The sequence below is a fragment of the Mytilus edulis genome, chromosome 12 (genome assembly GCF_963676685.1).
Source record: "Mytilus edulis chromosome 12, xbMytEdul2.2, whole genome shotgun sequence".
Taxonomy (NCBI): domain Eukaryota; kingdom Metazoa; phylum Mollusca; class Bivalvia; order Mytilida; family Mytilidae; genus Mytilus; species Mytilus edulis.
The window spans coordinates 38,295,081-38,317,276 of NC_092355.1; the positions used below are offsets into that span (position 1 = coordinate 38,295,081).

At 33.4% G+C, this 22,196-nt stretch overlaps 1 protein-coding gene across 1 annotated transcript; it reads right to left on the bottom strand.

Moving 5' to 3' along the window:
• Nucleotides 1–4,528: 4,528 nt before the first annotated feature.
• Nucleotides 4,529–18,068, bottom strand: LOC139497608 (uncharacterized). Its single transcript, XM_071285842.1, has 6 exons — nt 17,963–18,068; nt 15,982–16,098; nt 13,619–13,740; nt 10,638–10,725; nt 7,885–7,998; nt 4,529–4,605 (listed from the first exon to the last, which is right to left on the bottom strand). Exons 1-6 carry the CDS (start codon nt 18,066–18,068, stop codon nt 4,529–4,531), a joined length of 624 nt encoding a protein of 207 aa, XP_071141943.1.
• Between the last annotated feature and the right edge of the window lie 4,128 nt (nt 18,069–22,196).

The window sequence follows — 22,196 nt, forward strand, 5'->3', positions numbered from 1 at the left end:
AATGCCATGGTGGAAAAGAAGCTGATACTCTCATAATTGATTCTTTTTGTTTTGTTCATTTTGCATTGCTGTATCCTTTCTATTTCAGTTTTTAAAGAAAAGAAAAATTTGCTTGAACGATTTTATTTCATCAAGTTCTGCAATGGCATGCATCCTCTCTACGGACAAACTCTCTGAAAAACACAATACTATAAATTAACAGACACATACATACAAAAAACTACTATCTGAATTAAAATGGAGATCACATGATATATATTTGTATAGGTTAGAAAATGTTTGTCAATAAGTGATTATGTGCGCTATTGCTACCTTATAATACCACTGCCTGCAAAAAATATACGTCCAACAGGAAGTTGTTAGGTGATGAATCTGAAATCATTGTATTGCATTTCCTAAGAATAGCGTGATGCCAATTTTCAATTTGGCTACCATGTGTAAAATGTTACAAGTGCTCGGCGTCTGGCGTAAATATTAAATTTTAATCCTGATATCTATGATGAGTTTATCGGTAAACAGGAAGATGCTGAGGGATGAATCTTAAAACAATCACACGATATGACTGAATTATATAAACCATAAAACCAAATTGTAGAAATCATAGTATTGTAGTTCCTGAGAAAGATATATATTGAACGGACGGACAGACAGACGGACTGACGGATGGATGGATGGTCGGACGAACAGACAGAGGTGAAACAGTAGACTCCCATTTTTCTTTAAGCGTGGGTATAATTATAAGGAACATAACTAATATTATCTGGTACTCTTGTCTGCTGGTTCATTGATTAATTAAAAATGAGTTCATTTTGTTCGCCTTACACTATCAAGAAATTTAATTGGTTCACGTCAATTCACCTACATTATATATTTTGATGTCTATCATTTTAAATTTTCTAAAAAATTTTAACATACCATAACAAAAGATTGCAAGTAGAGAAGCAACTTTTGCTTCTATATGGGATAATAAACGGAATGGAGTATAGTATTGATTTGATTGTATCCAATATCATCAATTTAAAATACCAGATATCACAATAATCAACCTTCAATGCAGCGTTAAACTCCCATCAATACATGTTTGCATAGTTAGCTCCCCTTATATGGCTCATTTGAAAAAATGATTTTCAAAACCAAAAAAATAGATATTTCGTAAAATATTTTTAATAATACAATATATTAACAAGTGTTTTGATATAAAGAAACATTCTTAACCATTAAATTGCAAATCTATCTCCAAATTTGCAGATTTGGCCAAATAACTAGACCAATTTTGTACTATGATTGTACAATCCAAGATGGCGGTATACCACGTATCTACCTTAAAGTACTAGAGATCACAATAATCAATCTTCAATGCAGCGATAAACTCCCATCAGTACATTTTTGCAAAGTAAAAAGTTAAATTGAACAGCCTTTTGCTTCAAAATTTACTCAAAGATAACGGGAAAACTGATGGTCAATTGTTAGTAACATAATCAAACTTGACGATATGTCAGTAAATTTATAATCATAAGAATGTCAAAACTTAAATTGAACAGCCTTATTGCTTCAATATTTTCTCAGAGGAAACGGGAAAACTGATAGTCAATTGTTAGTACAAATAGTCACGATATGTCAGTAAATATATAATAAAAAGAGTGATATTTATCAAATTGTTAATTTTCTAAACAATGTTACCAAAATATTTATTATGTTTACTTCTATTGCGTATCGTGGTGGCCGAACGGCTTAAGTGGGATCATCTTAACCATGGGTTTCGACAATTACCACTTGTACGAATAAGAGTACTGCTCTGGAACTCATTCGTCATTTGTACTTCATGTGATCAATATTTTATATTGTTTATTTGTCATTGCGTACATCACTTTATGTGCTCCAGTTTTTGGAGTTTTTATACAGGATAGTGTTGGAACCCGTGTTACTTTCCCCTCTATTCTGGGTGACGAAAACTGCTCGGCAGGCCAGGGCCATAACTACATTGAGGCAAATGAGGAAAATGCCTCATGTTTGAAATTACAAAAAAAATGAAACAAAATATTATCTTCATATCAAATTGTTTTCACGGAAAGTGTCTTGCAAGAAGCAAGTTCTCTTCACTCTCTTATGACATCATGTCGCCCCTGCAGGTTTTTTGTGATCAATGTTTCTATTTTACTTTCAGTTTTCAGAGTTGAAGGTCTATTGTTTGTACTTCTTTGTCTCGGGTTTATCTTTTGTTCATTTTTTCCCCTTCTGTATGACTATAGTCTGAGTGATGATTTTCATTTGTAAACGTGTGGTTTTGCAATGTTGCCTGTCCACCAATGTCCAGACATGCGAGAAAGAATATACGATGATACTGGACACAGAAAAAAATGTCCGTGTCTGCATGGAGAATTGAACTTGATATCAAAGAATACAAAACTGGCTTGCAGAAACAATTGTCTAGATAGCTGACATGATTTGAATTAAAGTAGGACCACCAATTTCCCAGTATCAAATCATCTATAAAAAATATCAATCAAGCTCTGATCAATTTATCAGAGCTTCTTGGGCCTTGATCGGCCCCCAGACCCCTCGGTAAAATGTTTCGCCTCGCTCCGCTCCTCTGCTCGGCAAATATATTTTGCCTCACTATTAAAACAGGCTAGTTACGGCCCTGTAGGCCGTGTGCACAACTGCAAGGCGAATTCAGAGGACACGTTGTCCAAAGGAACAATTCCTTGTTAACTACAGCGTGAGTTACTTTTAAAACACTACAAAGCTGTCTTTACACCAGAGATGAACTGTTTTAATATATTTTCCTATGTTATAAAGAAACTATGAACAATTAACCGTTCAAACTGTTCGTATTTGCTGTAAAACAATTTAATTCAGAAAGAAACCGACGTGTGCAAAAATATTCATCTATTTATTATTATAAAGAACATTAACAGCTTTATATATCTGAAAACTGTTGATCCGTATTTTTAATGGACTTTAATTAATTATCATTGAACACATTGTTAAATTGTATTTATATTTGTATTTTCAGAGTTTCACCATAAGGTTTGGTAGTTAAATAAATGTCAGCTCCTGGCTGTTTTATCTTTACATAACCCCAGTCATCTTGGTTAAACTCGCTGGTCCGGCCAGTACAGTGAAAAAGCTACAACTTGCCTGTTGTTTTTCTTGGATATTGTACGCCACTCCTCGACAGTCAGCCATAACGTAGTTTCAACGACAACGTTTCCTGCTAGTAAATTGACGACCACCTGTCTTTATATATCCAGAAAAGGAACAACGACGTAGCAACATTCATACCTATACACTGGCAGTGGACTACCTAACTTGTGTGTACTAGGCAGTAACCCAACAACGTTGAGTCATAATGAATCCCATTCACGTGGAACAGCAAGACGAGGTTCAACTCCCAGAGGGAGATGTTTCTAAAGAACTATTAGAAAATCAATCTAATACAACACAGTTAGATGATAATCCCGAGTCCAAGCGAATGCTTGATCTCACTGAAAAAGAACATGAAGCATTTACAGAGAAACATGACAAGTTATGTGAGGAACTTAAGGCCCTTCGGTCAGATTTAGAATTGCAGTTATTAGAAATGACCACTCCTATTAACGAGCTCCAACAATTGCTTACGGCAGAGGACAAATCTTACAAATCCGACTCATTACCTCAAGCGCACAGATGAGTACCTGAACTTTTTGAAGAAGATCAGAACGTCTGAAAGTCTTAAGAACATAGACACATGTAATCAATCCTCAGAAATTTGACTGTCTTAAATAGACCTGGCTATGGAAACCCTACGCGAGCATCACCTCGCACTAACAAAGGCTAAATTCACCAAAACAAGAACATCTATGGTTAAGCAAAATTCTCATAGCGGAGGTTCAAATGCCTCCGATATGTCAAGCCTTGCACTGAGGAAGCGTGCCAATGCAGAAGCTGCTAAGTCAAAAATAGCCTTTGCTGAAAAACATGCATTGATCATTAAACAGGGGGCATTATAAGAGGAACAAGCTCTGTTCAGACAAACTGAAATCAAAGCCGAAATGGAGCAACAAGCCATTCAAGCAGAACAAGAAGCTTTACGTAAAAAAGTTCAAATAGAACAAGTAGCCATACGTAAAGCAGTTCAAATGAAAGAAGAGGCTGCAGAAAGAAAAGTTCAAATGCAACAAGAGGCTGTGTTCGTGTAAACTCAAATGGAACAGGAGGCAGCACAAAGGAAAGCTCAACTAGAACGAGAGGCCATACACAGAAAAGCTCAACTAGAACAAGAGACAGCACGAGTACGTCGGAAAAAGGTCGAACTAAAGGCCAATTTGAACCTCCTCAAAGCACAGAGTGAGGCTGCAACTGCAGAAGACGCGGCTCGTATCCTGAAATACGATGGCAGCCAAGCATTTAGCAATCTTTCTGACGAAACAGAGGACCCACTCCAGCGTGTTCAAGGTTTCGTCAATAAAAATTATGTACCACGTGCTGTACAGGAAGTAACATGACCTCAAAAGATAAAACGAATTCCTGTTAAGATTGAGCTGAATCATGAAGCACCAGCGTTCGTGCCATCTGTGGCACTGAACTTGCCGTCAAAGACATCTGCTGTCTTGTCTTCTGATACTGTCATCGGAAGTTACAATAATCCCAGATCTGGGAAAAGTTACCGGCATACAACAACAAAGCCTTTCAGTTGAGTTCCCTGCAGAACACCAATAACAAGGCGTAATAGAAGAGTTCCCTGTTGCACACAAGCAATAGTCAATCCAACATCGGATATTTCTACTACGTAAGGACCTGTTGTGTTCCCGGTAAACAAACTTTAACGACCGTACATAATCCTTCCGTACATGGAAAGCAAGCTTTAAAAACGTCATAGACAAATTACAAGTTTCGAACTCGGAACATGACCTACGGATTAAGTGGCTGAGGTCAGAGTCTGCCAAACCTGCCATGAGAATTAGGGCATCAAACGTCAACAACCCAACAAGAGGCCTACAAAGGTAATGGCAGAGACTGGATGAGCGACATGGTGCTCCAGAAATGTTGGAGGCTTCTCTTACAAGCAACTTGCTTATTTTCCTACCTTGATGAACAGAGATAGCGCACGTCTATATGACTTGTCTGATATTCTATCAGAAATAGAATATCACAAGGAAAATCCCATGCTGGGATGTTTGCGTGCTTATTTCGACTCTTTGTCGTGATAAATCCTATTGTGGAAAAATTGCCATACGGACTCCGAGAAAAGAGGATAACAAGGGCTTCAAGATACAAGTCTTAATATTTCACCTTTCACAGAATTCTCTGTGTTCATCAGGGAAATTAGCAAAATTAAGAACGATCATGGGTTCATTTTTGGGTCAAGACTCACACCAAGTACAAAAGACGCTGCGTCAAAGTTCACACCTCACACATATTCTAACCTCTATGTGCATAAGCCAGGAATTGATCAGCAACCTGGAGACATCAGTGAACAACAAAGTCGTTGCATTTTGCATAATACAAAGCATACATCAAACGAATACCGAGCGTTCCGTGCCAAATCAATCGAGGAACACAAGAAACTGTTGAGGTAAAATAATCTATGTTACAAATGTTGTGATTTGACTATGCACAGAAGTCGTGATTGCAACGCAATTATCAGTTGCAATGAATTCAGAAGTTATACCACATCACTGCATTACACACAAATCGAGTGACCTAAAGGTGCACCGCCTTCAACGCCTACATCAGTCGCCGGAGGGGAGCTCAGTGATACAACCTACGGCGGGGAGCAACTTGAGTTAGGTGAAACCAAGCTAACCTCTGTTAGTTCAACTTGCAAATATATCTGCAAAGATGTGAGTATCTTTGACGAAAATAATCAGGACAAAGTAATTCGCATGTATGCAATTATTGACGATCAAAGCAACCGTTCTCTCCCCGCTCCTGAATTCTTCAATACTAGATTTAATCTGCCTGAACTGATTGAATGCGACAGCATTCAAATTTATCAGAACGAAATTGCTACACCTGAAGATATATTGCAATATCAACACTTGCAAGAACAGCAAAAAAAAATAGTCTATCGATTGATGGAAAATGCAAAATCCTTATTGCTCATTGGAAGAAACTTAATAGAGGCACGTCACGTCCTTGTTAAATGCTAGGACCACCACGGGTAACATGTATGCAAAAGTGATTATTGTTGGTGAAATACGTTCCGATAAGCAACATGTTCACCCTGAACTCACTACAAAGGAAACAAATCCAACTTGCAGTGTTGTGAAAACACCTACAAAGACATTACCTGAGTGTTACAAAACCAATGCCCAGTCAAATAGAATTCGAACTGATTCGTTTAAACATTACCCCCGTTTACATGGGCAACCGAAAACGAAATCAGCGACTTCGATCGCCAGATTTTCAGAAACCAAAATGTTTATTTCAGAAGCAACACCACAAAAAAGGAACACCGACAAAAAAAAGTACATCCGAAAACATTCATATCCCAAGTACAGCTCCAATTCGCCTTTTGAATTGCAAGGACAAAAGAAAAATAGAATGGACAATTCTGACTTAAGTCACAGAGAAAAGAAACATGGCATCGACTGGTCTACTGTATGCCGTAACCGTAACAGAAAGTGTCCGTTTTACGAGATGTTCTCGTTGGATTGCATATCGATGTCGAAAGGAGATTCTTTCATCAGAAAACTCAAGTTTTAGGATTTTTATGCAGGACAGTGTAGGAACCTATGTTACTTTCCCCTCTCTTCTGAGTGACGAAAACTGCTCAGCAGGCCGTGTGCACAACTGCAAGGAACATTAAGAGGACACGTTGTCCAAAGGAACAATTCGTGGCAAACCACAGCGTGAGTTACTTTAAAAAACATACAAAATATGTATTTACATCAACGATGAACTGTTTTAATATATGTTCCTATGTTGTAAAGAAACTATGATAATTTAACCGTTCAAACTGTTCGTATTTGCGATTACACAATTTAATTTAGACAGAAACCGACGTGTGCAAGAATATCCATCTATTTATTATAATTAAATAACATTGACAGCTTTATATATCTTTAAACTGTTTATCCGTATTTTTAATGGACTTAAATTATCATTGAACACATTGTAAAATGATTTATATTTGTATTTTCAGATTTTCACCATTTGGATTGGTAGTGAAATTATAGTCATCTTGCTTAAACTCGCTGGTCTGGCCAGTACAAGTATCAATACTTTATTGATAAATAAATCATTATATATTTGTATCGAATGCCAGGCGATTGTAACCTGTCTGTGACATCTATTGTATTTTTTTCATGATGATGTTGAAGTTATATATTAATACTGTAATGGAACGTTTATTTTTCAAGTTAAAAGCTAAATCAAGGGTTAATTTACCAGTTTGTATTCGCATATGTAGTATCCAGCAGTAAAGCTACAGGGTACAATGCTCCAAAACCAGTTAACACCGTATTCGGCAAATAAATTCACACCACAGGGTGAATTATCAACATAAGTGACTGAAATAAATAACCGAATATTTCTTTCGTATTTCGTATTAAATAACACAACATATAAAAACAAGCGGTGATATCAGGTGCTCTGGAAGGGTAAGAAGATGCTGCCCAACTAGTGGCACATGTGGGTTGTAAATTGTACACACCCGTAGTTCAGTCTTATTCGGAAGGTCACAATCGAAAAATAACTATTGATTTTTATGCTTTTATCTTGTTATGGACTGAATTTTAAAAGTGCTGATCATTATTAGTCCATATTTTGTATAACCTTTTTATACACATATATTGTTTGATACCATGTACTGTCCTGTAGATGACGCTTCTTTTTTGTGTTGTTTATTTGCTGTCGACGTATGGTGTATATGTTTTTGCTAATAATCATAAAATTTACCTTCACCAAATGGGAGATGATTTAATGAAAATGGACCATTTTCTACGGCAAATGTATACTTCCCATCCCTATCTATATCATTTGCTCCGGTCCACACTATCACATAATTGACTGCTGTAAAAAGAATTAAATATTAATGAGCTTCATTGACAATCAGTAGAATAAAACTAAGGTATGAACATAAATAACGACTATGATAATTTTTTTTTATAAAAGTCCGCCTCTCTGTCTCAAAATAATAAGCTTTTTAAAAGTTTGATTTTAATTAATATAATATGAATGTAAAAACTAGAAAAAGTAGGGTCCATGTGCTTGTTTTCTAGATACAGGCTATCAAAATTATGGCGGGAAATGATTATTTGTGGTTTTTTCATGCATTTACATTGGATTTCATTTTTCTTTGAAAAAAAAATATGAAATAAATAACAAGGATTTTCTTGGATTTAAAAATACTGGTTTTAAACTACATGTAATGCAATTATGAAAAGAAAAGTAGTGGTAAGTGGGGAAATTGTATTAATGGCACTTCATAGATAAAACCAGGGAGTTCCGAAAATCTGGCATAATTTCAAAAACAAGAGAAGCGAACATCTTAAAACTTGATAAACGAAATAAGTAATCAGTGAAACTAATGGAAAACCTTCATATTCCTGACTAAAAACAATATCAATCAATTTTGTTGAAATTTATAAAAATTACCACATTATTGATATTCATGTCAACACCGAATTGTTGACTACTGGGTTGGTGATACCCTCGGGGACGAAACATCCAACAACGATGGCATCGACCCAGTGGTGTAAATATTTATCAAAGGTACCAGGATTATAATTTAGTACGCCAAATGTGAAAGCGGATTATTGCATATTTTATTTAGGCTGCCTTACAGTATATGGTGTTGCAATAGGATGTTCAGATGGGTATAGGGTATCGACAATTAAGTAACATTCACGAGAAAACAGTTATATATCGTGTGGACCGATCGCATCTATCAATATATTGTTAATACTTAGCAAACCAGAATTAATCTACAGAAGTATATTATTTTTTTAACTGTGTATATTATGACTTACATATGAATACAGTGAATCAATGAACATGTCCACTATAAAAAATGCCTGGTATTTAGTTTGTGAGATTTATTCTATGGGAGGTACTATCAATATATCTAACTGATTCTTCCAAATCTGGCCAATAACCCTTTGAAGATTCCAATTCCTCAGATGAATGCCATGTTATCATTGATGTTAAAGCTCAATGAAGATTTGACCCTATTTCATGGATAGCTTTGTGAACAAAAGTATTGCTTAAATAAAACTCATTTTTTCAAATGTATGTTAACAAATCATAACCATCAAAAGTTTATTTTGCCAACTTTAGAGTACCATTTCTTCATTCCTTTGACTTATTTTTCTTAGCGCTCTCATGAGAATCAAACATACTTCATTAAAATTATGTCCTGTTGATGGATAAATGAACCGAGGAAGCAACTTGAATGTTAAGAATTTTGTTTATTTATAATGACATAAAAATGTTTGTCTTTATACAGTTTATTCCTTTCGACGAAAGCTTTTACATAATTAATAAATTTGTATTCACATTTCAATTGTATATATCTTGCAATAGTGCATTGAATACTCGTTGAATTTAATTTTATTTTTTGGCTAGAATTATGTAAATTATTGAATTGAAGTTATGCTCCATCTATTGATTCAAATGTCACTCGATATAAAGGAATTAAACATTACAAATTTTTATCATTTACCTCATTACTATTTTTTTGTTTCGATATCGGAATCGGTTTTGGTTTCGGTATCGGCTTATGGTGAACATGTCTACTTTTATGCTTTCACTTTTCTTACTTTTCTACATTAGCTAGAGGTAGAGGGAGAGGGTTGATATCTCATAAACATGTTTAACCCCGCCGCATTGTTGCGCCTGTCCCAAGTTTGAAGCCTCTGGCCTTTGCAAGTCTTGTATATTTTTTATCTTAGTTTCTTGTGTATAATATGGAGCTTAGTATGGCGTTCATAATCACTGAAATCGTATATATATATTTGTTAAGGGACCAGCTGAAGGACGCCTGCGGATGCGGAAATTTTTCGCTGCAATGAAAATCTATTGGTGACATTCTGTTGTTGTCTGTTCTATGGTCGGGTTGGTGTCTATTTGACTCATTCATCATTTCCGTTCTCAATTTTATACTAAGTCTGGTATCTTTTATGGTGCGTTATCTTTTGTGTGAAAGATTTTTAAAAAGTTTTGCAGTATGGAATTTGTTTTTAAAAACTCCGAGGAACAATTTTAAACAAAAGGTCCCTTCCAAATGGCAGATTTTCGTATATTAATAATGGTGGATTTAACCTTGTTTTTAACTAGTGTATCCTTTTACTGGTATGTTAGTCGCATCAAATTCCATTAAGTTGACAACGATGTGTTAACAAAACAAACAGACAAAATAGGTGAATGAAGGTTAAAATCATAATTGTTAGAAAAAGACACCATATAAAAGATTGAGGCCAAGTTTGGAAAATTTTGCCTAGTAGTTAAATAAAAAGCAGATCATCCCATTGTAGTCTTATAATAGTTACCAAACCGATTAAATTCGTTGTCACATATTTTTGTAATACGTAATAACGGATAAAATGGTTTGACACGACTTTTATGAATTTGTTATCACAGTTTTTGTTTTTATAATTCATGATTACTGGAAAAACTCATCTTAAACAAATAATGATACATTCTCAACTTACGAATATTAAGTTCAATCAAGACAGCTTTGGCTTCTTGTTTAGTGTTCGGTCTCCACATGTAGGCACCATCTGTCTGGGCACAAATGGCCTAAAATTAAGTAAGATGATATTCATATCATGTTTACATCCGTTCATTTTCTCGAAATTCGTGGTTACACGTAAACTACGAAATTAAATCTTCAACGAATGAAAATTAATTTTCTATAGACTTGTATATAGATATAATGTGAGGTATGTGTGCCAATTAGACAACTCTCCATCCAAGTCACAATTCATAAAAGTTAACCATTACAGGTCAAAGTGCGGTCTTCAGCACGGAGCATTGGCCTACTCCTAACAGCAATCTTTAAAGGGTTTAAAGGGCCCCAAACATTTTCTAGTGTAAAACCATTTAAACATGAAAACCAACGGTCAAATTATAAAAATAATTGAGAAACGAGAAACATTGATAAACAGAATCAACACACGACAACTACTGAGCATCAGGTTCCTTCCTGCCAACAATTGCAGCTGGTTTACACGTTTTTATGGTATCACACCTTTATTCTTATCTGAACCAATAGTGTATCATCACAACATAGACAGGCACACTATAAAATATCAATTGAAAAGGCTTTGCTCAATTAAAGGAGAAGTAACACAAATGAACAAACACAGAACGAATAAATTTGATTGATGATAGTATGAAAATACAAAATTAATAATAAGGAATAAATAATAAAATCAAAAGTTTAATGTTAAACAATTGCAGAAAAAAGTCAACCCTAAAAAAAGTCAGCCATTTGCAATAATGTTGAACAAAGAAAAAGGAAAATCATTTTGTTGTTAGGTATACTTCTTTTGTCTGTAATGCCTTCCGTTTAGGAACAAAAAGAATTTTCTTATATACCAATAAAACTATTCTAAAAAATTTGCACACTGGGGTCAATAAAGAATAAAACTAAAAATAGGTGCTCGATAATTCTTCGTTATCTTCATGAACAGGTGCCAGAGGTGTGATGTGTATACAGTATGAAATTAGAAAGGAAATCAAAATATCGATGTTCATAGTATGTAATTATAGTAATTCCAAACACTTATAGATATATAGACCAGATATATCTATGCTAACTCCAGCAAAACCACGACGTGACGTGAGTAAAAGTCTTCGCAGATATAGTCATGTAAAGAAAGCCTTTAACAGTAAACTTTCCCTTAAACTTGTAGGTTGACATTTTGAATCTACTTATTATGGCACCCTCAACGGAGTTGGGGTGACATATTGTTATTCTACGTTTCTTTTTTTCTTATTTTTCTTCCACACATTTTGTCCGCGCGAGTTCTTGGAATCCAATGGACCAATGTTGATGGAACTCTACTATAATGAAGACCCCCATGTGAAGTTGTGCACCTTGATATGGAATGGTAAAAAATGGCCGCCGTTTCCATGGAAACAGCAAAAATACGAAAAAAATCAAAGTGCTCCAAACTGGAAGAAACTCCACAGGAATGTTAACCGGCATGTGCTGATTTCCAGTTTGAATTTGGAATTTTCAAAATGGCTGCTGTTACCATGGAAACAGCTAAAATATCAAAAATTCTAACTCTTTCGTTATAAGATCCAACTGGATGAAACTGTATGAAAATGTTCTCCAGTATGCGAAGATGTCAAGACAATATTTAGATAGTTCAAAATGGCCGCCGTTGTCATGGAAACTGGGGCCAAGTTTTGCATTGACCCTATGGAAAAATGCATAAAATCAGCATTTTCTCAGAGAGTAGTGCACCAAAGTCACTGAAACTGTATTGATATAAAACATGACATGTGGCAATGAGATGTCTGCTTTAAGAATTTTGGAATTATCTACTGTAACCATGGTTGCAGCACAAATGTTCAAAATTTCCAAAAAAAATTAAGTGCTGCAAACTGGATGAAACTTTACAGGAATAGTGACTGACATGTGCAGAGTTGCATTTTGAAGTCGGAATTTCCAAAATGGCCGCCGTAACCATGGAAACAGCAAAATTGTTCAAAATTTCAAAATGCTCCAAACTTAGTGAAATTTTGCAAAAATGATAACTTGCAGGTGTAGATGCACTCTTTGACTTTGGAATCTTTAAAATGGTTGCCGCTCGCCTGGCAATGGGGGGACGAGGGTGCCATCCGTTATTGCTAGCAATTACAAATCTAGTTTTCTTTGCTCTTGCTTGACCGGTTTTCAGGATATTCTACTACAGAGAAGGTAACATGTCGAAAATATTAATTTCCGGAGTCAAAAGTCGGTAATATGAAAAAGGGTCTATAAGTAGTCAGAATTACGCCAAAGACCATTCAGTTATTTTGTTGTACTGTTTTAGTTCTGTTATCAAAATACCATTGTTGATTTAGATACAGTTTTGTCCAAATATTTCGGCTTCATTCAACACTACTTTAAACGTCACATGGTATTCATATATAAATAAAATCTTCTGCAACAAAATTAATCAGACTTTCATCAAAGTACTGTATACATCAAATACAGATACAACGCCAATGACATATTTATGAACACTGTAGAAAAACTTTTTGAAAGTCAATATTCTTCGTATGTTAAACCAGATTGTCCTTTATTACTCTTATAAGAATTATAGGAAATCTTAAGAAATTACTTAAGTCAGAAGAAATTATTTAAGTCTTAAGAAATTACTTAAGTCTTAAGAAATTACTTAAGTCATAAGAAATTACTTAAGTCAGGGATTAGGAATTATAGGAAATCAAAGGACATTACTTCATTCAGGGATTAAAAATTATAGGAAATTATAGGAAATTACTAAAGTCAGGGATTACGAATTCTGAAATGTCACTTGATAAAAACATCAAACATATACTGTTATTGTCATCTTATATTAAAACTATAGTCTGCTTACAGATAAAGTAAAGTAGTGTGTATGGTGTGTGATTCTTGTTTGCTTTCGAAGTCACAGACACGTTCTTGCAAATGGGGATTAATTAACATACTCACAAAAGCTTCATGCCAGGTTGTCGTTCTTTGACCACTAGAATAACAATTACCACTACTTGTTTGGTCTGATAATAGCTTGAACCCGGTTGGGCAAGTTTCAGGAACACACGGCGCTTTTAAAACTAAAACAAATCATTGCAATTTTATCAACAATAGCAATTAAAACATCAAAAGATAAAGCGATGGCGTAATTACACTAACGTTATAAAAGAATCATCATGTTTAAATTTTACAGAACTTCATTAAAGAAATAAACGGTACCAATCGTATGCACCAGATGCACATTTCGACAAACAATGTCTCGTCAGCTGGAGGCTGGTATAAAAACATGAACAGCTTTCAACCAAAAAGAACAAAAACAATAATTTTAACCGTTTTTAATGGTTGTGTACAAAACAAATCGTTTATTGCAAAGTTAGAAACAATGTTTTAAGCTTTTTTCTTCAAAGATATTCAATATAAGAATTAAAAATAAAACCTCATTACAATAAGGATACAAATCTAACTGCATTACATGCGAATTACAACAATTAATACATTATGACATCTAAAACATTTACTGAAATTTAAGTGACAAATTACATAAGCTTATAATTAGATTATACAGAAAAATGCAAGTTCTATGTGATAAACTAAAAGAAGTTTATAAAAAATTTGTCTTCTTAACAAACAAAAATCACAAAAAAAAAACCGGAACTGCGAGGAAAATTCTAAAGCGAAATTCAAATGGCCAAATCAAATGCTCAAACATATCAAACGATTGATTACAACTGTCGTATTCCTGACTTGGTAAAGCAATGACGTTTATACATGTGTCCTTTACACAATACATTCCATTGGTATTTTATGAATAATCTACTGTAATACTGGTGGAGTGAGTGGCTACTTTCAAATTGTTTATTTTACCAATGAGCAGATGAGATATCCAGTATCCTATGATAAATCATAAAACATAAACAAAAATCATTTAATGGTACATAAAAACATATTTTTCAGTTAACTATTTTTATCAAGAGTAAAATGAAATTGTAAATTTGCATTGGGTTGTCTCTGGATTATGTTAGTTTTTTTTATTACAGACAGTTGATGTCAGTATGGTCATCTCACGATAAGGGTCAATAATAATTACTGGTATGATTGTTTATTGATCTATCAATTGAGCAATTAGGATAAGGTGCATGTTATCTTTTCACATGTGTTTAGATAAGCCAGCATTCTCGCAATTGCACTGAATGCTAGCAGAAGCCATTTTTTAAAGAAAAGCGAAGATGTTTAATTCCACCACCTATTTCCTTAATTCTTTATCGTATTTATATCTATATGTTGTTTTTTTCAAATTATTATTTTTCTAATGTCATATGATGATGATTTCAATCTTTTATAGTACAATATTTGTTTACTTATATATTTTGTTTTGTTTGTTGAGGGTGGAAGTATTTATTTTTTACCATGACAAATTATTGTCATTTATTCAGTTTTTGTTTATTACATAATTGTTCATAACATTCAGCTGTATTATGTTTTTATGGCTTCTGAATAAATGACATTTATCGCAAACCTTGTATTAGATATTTTGCATGTGAACTATAATCCTTGAAGTGTATCCGTCATACGTCATCCGTTTAAAAGGAAAAATGAAAACAAAAAAGGGCGGACAAAAATACACTTTACATACCATTTTTTCATAACAAATAAAAGGAAACTATAGGTGGTGCAAACTGATTGCTTTTATAAAATTTATACTTACATTATCAAAAGATATAAGAGAGAACTCGCGTTGATCAATAAACATATGTTAAAACATTTCTGCTGACGTCAGGCGTTTCTTTTTTTAACTATGATAATTGTTTTAATTGCAAGTAAGTTGACATTCCTTTATTGAATATTATGAAAATAATTGCAAAATAAACACATGTTAACACATAAATGTGCTTCCCAAGTGTGTATTATGCAGACGAAAAGTCAAAACATAAGTTAAAAACAGAAAAAAAATCTGAAAACTGTAACATAAAGAATTCTTCATGGACAATATGGCAGCTTAAACTACTTTGTATAATTGCTTTGTCTTTGACTGCAAAATTGCAAATGTGGTATTGTAAGTATAAACATGTCACATTTAGATGTTCTGTCTATGTTGTGGTATTGTAAGTATAAACATGTCACATTTAGATCTTCTGTCTATGTACAAAACAACATCATCAACGATGTTGAGCACACATTATTTCAGTAAAGGGAATGAGAAGCTGTTCTATGATTTTTTTTCTCTCAAAAAATAAATATCTTTGTCTATAAATTTCATTAGCATTTTTTTCGATGTGATCAACAGTGACTAAAACTATTAATTAATGTATTTGTCTACTTACATTTGCAACATGGTCGTCCACTGCAGCATTTTCCGTTATACGTCCATTCAGGTCCGAACGTCTCATTACATGACACATTTTTTTCCCCACATTTACCATTGGATGCGATGCATTTTCCTGAAAGAGCATTATAGTAGAGTACTCCGATACAATATATAATGATTTCCTTTGATATTTATAGATTATCGTTGATCATTTCAACGAAAATGATTTTCTCGCTTGAACCGGGACGGCGAAAGCGAGAAAGTCTGTTTATCGCTATTTTACCTATGATGACGTTGTCAATGTTATATCAATTTCGTTAGCAAAGCCACGTTCCTCCTAAGTTTCTAGCGATAATTTACCATCTCAAGCGAGTAGCTAAGTTACTAAGTTTGCACGAGATGCTCGTAGATCTGCTTAAAAAGTTTTAAAATTAGTTCTTCTTAAATGCAGATTTTGTTATTATTGTTCTTATGTTAACTAAGAGAGTAGCATTGAACAGTTTTGTACAGTTTCGTAGCTCGACAAAAGTACTGATATTATCGTTGTAAACTGAAGGTATCTACCCTTAATTTACTATAAAAACAAACGGTAGATAGCTGTGTTAACATGATTGAATATCTGTAACATAAAAAGGTTCAAACGATGTCTGTATCTTTTGACTCTCGAAAGAAGAACTTTTGATCACAGTGATATGACCGTACCTTTTTATATTATGAGAGAGTCTACAGTTGGGTACAGACCAAGCATTACATGTAAACGGGCCTAAAAAGTTAACGCGTGCACTTCATGTAAACGCCGCGTTAACTCTGCGTCAACTCCGAAATTTTAGTAGACATAAATAGTAAACGGGCGTTTACATTCGCGTTTACCTCCGCGTTAACGCGAAAACCGCGCGTCTTCTAATTTTGTAAAGAGTAAACGGGCGTTTACTTTCGCGTTTACTTCGCGTTAATGCGAAAAAGGCGTGTCTTCTATTTTTGTAAAAAAAAAAAGTAAACGCCCGTTTACTGTTTGTAGTAATCGCGCGTTAACGCAGATTGACCTCGTTTCCTGGATACACTGACCTAATATATCACATGATAAGGTACATCAAAATATTCATCTGTCCATTTTCGATCAACATATTGACGATTGCATTTAATGAAATGACACCTCTTTAATTAATTTATTGAAAATTAATCATTGCATATAAGAACAAAATGGAAATTCGTCCTGGAGCTGTAAAACCATTCGTGAGAGGATATTAAGTATAAGAAGATCTGGCAAAAACATACTGAAGTTAGAGATTAGTTGATACTATCAGATAATGTTCAAGTTTCTAGACAGGGGATAAGTGCATTTCTACGACGTTTCCGTCAGAGTGGATCTGTTACTGACTTTAAAGTAAACACAAGACAGAAAATGTTACAGGAAGTACATCTAGAATTTATTGACGAAACAATTCGTAATGATCTAGAAATATCCGCTAGATAAATGTTTATATTTCTAATAAAAAGTGTTTTTGAATGTTAAGGTTCAAAACACATATACGTAAAATATTAAGTCATTTTAACAACATAAATAAATGTACAAATGCACACGACGATTATTTTATAAGATACACAATTAGTTAACGCGAAAAGTAAACGCACGTTTACTTTCAAGTGCACGTAAAAATACAATTGAGAAATCTGTAGTAAACGCCCGTTTACTTTTACGTGCACGTAAAATTAAACTTGTGAAATCTGAAGTAAACGGCCGTTTACTACTGACTAAACGGACACAGAGTAAACGCGCGTTTACTCGAGTAGACATTAGAAATTTCCATTTTGACCGCGTTAACGTTAATGAAGTAAACGGGCGTTTACTAGTAAACGCGAAATTTAAAGTTAACTAACGAAATATGTGCACGCCGCGTTAACTTGCGTTTACTTTATGTAATGCTTGGTCTGCACCCAACTGTAGCAGCTTAATCTTTAATCTTTACTACAGTGTTTTAAACATATAGGATACTTACTGCCGCCCTTTGACACACCAATTGTGCAAAAAATGAAAACAATCAAACAACACCACTTCATCATAATTCTGAAATGAGATCTCATCTGTATCAATTTATATTCCATGTTATTTAGAAATAAACTAATTATCGATACAGGATTGAAATTTTAATATATTTACGCCAGACGCCAGAGTTTTGTCTACAAATATGGATTTATTTACAAAAAAATGTAACCCAGAAGTAAGCACAGTGAGCCTGTATGCATTAAATATTATATTTTGATCGCTTATTTTAAGTTCCAAAAACATGTAACAGTTTTCAAACCATAGTCCCTACTTACCAATAGAAGGGTTTATATGATTTATAAAAGTACTGTCAGGTTGTAAACATTAAAGAGGTTTAAAGTTTTGCTTTCAAAGTATATTGATAACGAGCATTACTTATCAACACCACTGTAATTCACTTTTCATGTGTTAAAATCGAAATGGGTAATCGGACTGTCAACAATAAAAAAAAAATGTGGAATTATTCGTGTTTTGTTCTTTGTGATTTTCTATTTTGAATGTCATTGTTGCTTATACATGTAAGTATTACAAAACTTTGAATTTTCGAAAAACTAAGTATTTTTTTTATCCCAGGAATAGATTACCTTAGCCGTATTTGGCACAACTTTTATGAATTTTGATCTCTGAATGCTCTTCAACTTTGTACTTGTTTGGCTTTACTACTATTTTGATATGAGCGTCACTTACGAGTCTTATGAAGACCAAACGCGCGTCTGGCGTACTGAATTATAATCATGGTACCTTTAATAACTATTTACAGTCTTATCTATGAAAAACGTGTTTTTATTCAACAATTTGTTTTCAGTCAAGTTTAAGGATAAGAAATCATCCGAAAATTTACAAATTTGGTATGACTTATTATCAGATAAAACTTAATTACTTGTTATTTATAATGTAATATCAAGAAAAGTAATGTGTTGTGCAATATTTACATATAATACTTCTTGTTCTGTAACGGAAATGTACCATGATCCGAATAAAGCTTGACAATGAACTAACTAATTCAGAATATATATTTGTTACCAGGCTGTACTGACACGATTTTTCATTGCTAACAAAGTTTATATGTTTAGTCTGTTCGATGTTCGAATGTCTGTTTGTCATTTCAACCTTTTTTTTAATTTTGAAATTAGTATTTAGGGATTTTTAAAAATCCTATCCGCCTTTCAATATAGTTTTTTGTTTTGTTTGATTTGAATCAGAATAGTCTATTGTGTCTTCAATAATTAACATATATTATGGATTTTAAATATGTATGTGGCATTCTCAAGTCAGGAGCCTGTAAATCAGTGGTTGTCGTTTGTGTATGTGTTATATTTGTTTTTCGTTCATTTTTTAATATATAAAAATGGTCGTTAGTTTTCTCGTTTGAACTGTTTTACGCTTGCAAGTCGGTGCCTTTTATAGCTGACTATGCGGTATGGACTTTGATCGTTGTTGAAGGCCGTACGGTGAACTAAAGTTGTTAATTAATGTGTCATTTTGGACTCTTGTAGACAGTTGTCTCATTAACAATCATACCACATTATTTTTTTTATATATTTGGGCTCTTGTGGACAGTTGTCTCATTAGCAATCAAACCACATTTTCTTTTTATATATTATATAGCCGCAGAACACATTGAAATTTCAGAAAGTAATGCATCTTCCTAACGGGTACATGTATTAAAATATTAGAGCGAGTATAAAAAGGTGGCATTCGAAAAAAGACATAAATATCTGAAAACCAGCCACTACAACGGTAAAAAAAAATAAAAAATTGTCAGGTAAAAACATTACATTGAAATTTAACGGCTGGGCAACTTTTGGTAAAGTGTTAAAGTAAAGTAATATTTTATCTTTCAATTAAACTTTACTTGCACATTTGATGTTTTGATGAGCTGAAATTTATCTAATTAAATACTCTGTTACATTGAAACTTGTTTAAACGGAACCTCTTTGGGACTTAGGATTTTGTTCGGTTTTGGCCGATGTTAGGTTTAAGTAGATTCACAACGCATACAGTTGGTAGGACGGTTTTTAAAAACAAACTTTGTTTTCGGTTTATACAGGATTGGGTTAAGCCAGGTTTCACTATACGTTACATATTAATTTGTATTGGACAAATTAAAATAACAAGAATACCGTTTGTAAGAAAATAATTGAAAACTTACCAATATGTGGAATAGCAGAGCCGTAGATAAAAAGATGATTTTTTAAATATAGTTGCTTCTTAAATAGCAAGTTAAATACACGTACAAACTCAATGTTCTGCGTAGTTAATAACATCGATTAGTAACATATGTTGTTTTTCTGTCGTAATATTCACTGAGTAAGCAAAAATTGTTCAACGTGTTACTTCCATTAACTTTTATTAAAATATTTTCAATTCTTTACGAACATTGTAAGTCAATCAGCAAATAGTAAAATCACAAAAATTCTAAACTCAGAGGATATTTAACGGATTCAAATGAGAAATTCAAATGCTGAAACAAATCGAACAAATGGGCAACAACTGTCATATTCGTAGCGTGGTTTTGAAGTAAATAATGGATTTAACCTGGTTTAATAGCCAGTTAACTTTTTGTTTATATGACAGTCGCATCCAATTCCACCACTTTGACAACGATGTGTGAACAAAACAAACAGACACAACAGACAAAAATAAAGAAAGATACATCAGTAAACATTGTGTTATAATAATAATCACCATAAAAACAAACATATATGTAACAAACAAAAACCCAAAAAAACATTAGTACATGTATACATAAAATACAAAATCATTAAAATATATGAGTGAGTTGTTATATGTCATTTTAAGTCAAGAAATCTACACATGTTTGTTTCAATGTGTTTCAGACCAAATGCGGTTTGATTGAAAATAAATCCAGTTCATATATATAATGTCGATGATATATGTTAATACATATACCTAAGATGTCTGACACTGCGTTCCGTACTTTCTTTATCCATATTATACATTTATTCCCGTGCCTTTTGAAATTTTGTTTTGTTTTTAGGTCTGAAATCAATTTGAATAAATGTAATACATACTTATAATGATTTTTGACATCGCTATTGTTAAAAAGGTTTAAGACTCTATGTAGATTAAACGCACGTAACGCCGTAAGGTGTACTCCCGATGTTTCAGAGGGGAATATGATACTCAGAGGTAAATATGAAGATTTGTTCAATGACATTTTGAATAGTCCCAACCAATCAAAGGTTGATTAAACTATCAATATGTATAGTGAAATAAAATAATTTATTCCAAAATTGATAAGATTGTTGGTTAACAGAAGTTGTAATAAATTGTTGAATACATTGAAACATTAAAAAAAAATGTCTGATATATATGTAGAGTATGGTTTACAAAAATTGTAATATTCCATTAATTCATTTGTATATTATGTTATTATGATATTAATAAGATATTCTAATATATATTCAGCTATTATAGCAAAATAAAAGAACCGTGATTATACTAGCTAATTATACAACAATAAATGTCGACGGTCTTTGTTTTTCGTTGTTAATATAATTGATTATGCAAGTTATGTACGTGTGTATGATGTACGTGTAACATCTTTCTTACTTCTTTATCAATATATTAATTATTTTATAGTCAGCAGAATTTTACATGTAACTTTTAAAATACACTAGAAATAGGTATTATATGAATTTATATATTTTAATAGTTATTATTATATACATTTTCCTCATCTGCGTAGTATCGTCTATTCTACACGATCTGGTACATCTTATATTTACTTGTTGGTATAACAATGTTTGGTTGGTATTACGACAATGATGTAGATATAGAATGTGTGTTCACCCTTGTATCACCATCACTGGTGATCTGATGTATGCAATTTGTCGTAAGGTTGTCACTGGTTCAGACGTACTTATAATATGATTATTTACATGACTTCATTCTATATAAATTTGTAAAAGAAGAGGGACGAAAGATACCAAAGGGACAGTCAAACTCATAAATCCAAAACAAACTGACAACGCCATGGCTAAAAATGAAAAAGACAAACAGAAAAACAATAGTACACACGACACAACATAGAAAACTAAAGAATAAACAACACGAACCCCACCAAAAACTAGGGGTGATCTCAGGTGCTCCGGAAGGGTAAGCAGATCCTGCTCCACATGTGGCACCCGTCGTGTTGCTTATGTGATTACAAATCCGGTAAA